Source organism: Babylonia areolata, chromosome 16, assembly GCF_041734735.1.
Source record: "Babylonia areolata isolate BAREFJ2019XMU chromosome 16, ASM4173473v1, whole genome shotgun sequence".
Classification (NCBI taxonomy): Eukaryota; Metazoa; Mollusca; class Gastropoda; order Neogastropoda; family Buccinidae; genus Babylonia; species Babylonia areolata.
In genome coordinates, this window is record NC_134891.1 from 20422916 (window position 1) to 20425415 (window position 2500).

At 41.9% G+C, this 2500-nt stretch overlaps 1 protein-coding gene across 1 annotated transcript in view; it reads left to right on the plus strand.

Moving 5' to 3' along the window:
• The first annotated feature begins 2103 nt into the window (after window positions 1-2103).
• Window positions 2104-2500, plus strand: part of LOC143291221 (hemocyanin 2-like) — a 52585-nt gene continuing 52188 nt past the window's right edge. Inside the window, exon 1 of the mRNA XM_076600988.1 lies at window positions 2104-2222. Coding sequence (XP_076457103.1) covers window positions 2175-2222 — 48 coding nt within the window. The 5' untranslated portion in view covers window positions 2104-2174. The remainder of the gene's footprint in view (window positions 2223-2500) is intronic.

Consider the following 2500-nt stretch of genomic DNA (forward strand, 5'->3'; position numbering starts at 1 on the left):
GCTGTGATCAACATGCATTTTAAGAGGAACAGACAGACAGACAGACAGAGAGGGGAGGAGGGGGGTCACTTACGGTGGACCTAATTTTCTTTCGTCATACTTCTATCTCTTTCATACTTCACCTTAGTTTCCACCCTCCGCCAATCAGAGACAGACAGACAGACAGACACAGAGAGAGGGAGGTGGGGGGCGGTGACTTACGGTGGACATAATTTTCTTTCATACAACTTATGTTTCATACTTCACCTTAGATTCCACTCTCCGTCAATCCGGTTTCCTCCGTCAATCCGGTTTCCTCCGTCAATCCGGTTTCCTCCGTCAATCCGGTTTCTTCGAGTTCACCTCACAACCACCCATCCCATCCACCTACTTTCTTTGTTGATTCACTTTTAAAAGATGACATTCTTCTTCTTCTTCTTCTTCTTCGTTCGTGGCCTGCAATTCCCACGTTCACTCGTATGTACATGAGTGGGCTTTTACGTGTATGACCGTTTTTACCCCGCCATTAGGCAGCCACACTCCGTTTTCGGATAGGAAAGATGACATTCAAATGTGAAAATTGATATTTTAGCTAGATGCCTATAATCACCTGTATACAGCATGGGACATTATATAGAACTCCTTCCGGGAAGTGGATGGGGATGTCGGGGGTCTTTCAGTATAAATAGCATCCCCGCCTTCTGGAAATTCTGTGCTAGAAATTTCCTCCTTTTTTTTTTTTTATTGCTCTCCATGTTTCTGCTTTTTTCCTTTCTTCACTGTTGTCTCCTCTTTCTGCCTTCCCAGTCCATTCCCCTTTGTTTTTTCAAGCAAGCCTTGACACTTTTTTTTTTCTCTTTCTCGCAGTCTCTGATGTCCTATCTGTGCTGTCTTGCTCTGGCGATTAGGTAGTGAGATGTAAACACTGGGATCGGAACTAGCTGCCCATTCTGCAGTATTATTTGCCTATATGGCCTTTTATGTATTTTTTGTTTGGCTTTGAATTATTGTCGTGTTTTTTTTTCTTTTTTACGATTTTTTGTAATCTGGGGATGATAAATTAAGCGGAATGGCTGGTGTCCTCAGCATGACCCAGTCTTATTTGCCATTGGGAGCTAAATGGTTGGGATACTGTGTCATTAACTGTGTTTTGTGGGTTTGTCTTAGTGTGGTGGGTTGGGTTTTTGTTTGTTTCTTTGTTTTAGATGTGACAGTTTTGTGCTGACGCTGTTGAGCATTTGTATGGTTTGACAGTCCTGATATGGGCCCGTGCGGTCGACTGGACTATAAGCAAGAAGAACAAAACCAACGAGGAGGAGGAGAAGAAACAACCACCGATAACAATGAGAGTCCGGACCTATTTTTCCTCTCGGCTGGATGAAATTTTTGCACACTCCAAATCCAAACGTAGCAATAACCCTGGTACAAACGTAAAGATTCATAGAACAGAATGAAAAACAAAACGCTGGACACTAACACTAATCCAAACCCGATCAGATTCTCACCCCGTTGAGAAACAAGAACAGTAACCCAACAGTACCGAGGGAATTCCTGTCAAAGTGCTCTCCTCCTGGCCAGTTCCTTGGTACTGGTGCCAATCATGATATGATTTAATTATCATTATCATTAATTAATCAAGGTCATGCATCCTGCGTCGCAGATAACATTTGACCTTCCGGAATATTGACAGAATATGATATTTAGCAATCACAACACGTGAGGTTTCCATAAGGATTATATCATGCCTGGCTGATACAGATCAGGACAGATGATGCTTTTCTGCGTTTTCGCCTTGCACTTTGGAATCAGCTCTTGACGCAGTTTGGGAAAGTCCATTTTGTTTTGTGACTGGGTTCTGGTTAGGAATCACTACGAAATTTGTTTAAAATGTTGTTTTATTACTTTCAGAATTACATTTCAAGACACAGAACACACTGTAATAAAGCAACCGTCATACACAGGATTTTCTATTTCGTAAAACAGAAAAAGATATTGGAAATGTATGTGGTACCCAGAAACACGGTGACCAACCTGTAACCCCCTTTTAGTGATAAAAGTGAGACTGACATCACAGTTAGTTGATGCAAGCGGTGTCGAGTTTCAACCGAAGCTGTATAAAAGATGGCGACATTCGCAGTCTCGTCGTCTGCTTCGTTTCGGACCCTACACTGGTTTGTTTCCCTTGAGTAAGCATCATGACAACACCACGGGTGATCTGTGCCCTGGTGTGGAGTCTGGTTTATGTGAGTATCGCTGGTTTTGTCTCTTCTAACTGGTTGACTGAGTGTGATTTGTCGTTTCAGTTGCGACTTGCTTATCATTTATTGATTCACTGGTTTAGCTTCAGAGTTGTTTGCATTCTTTTCTTTTTTTCTTTTTTCTTGTTCGTTAGATGATGCTTCTATATCGCTGTAGTTTAAAACTGAAAAATGGGACAGTGGTTTTCGAGAGAATCGTAAATTTGTTGAACAAGGCAGCTTCATTCTCGTGTTTCTGGTTTTGATTGGAATTGTTTAGCCTC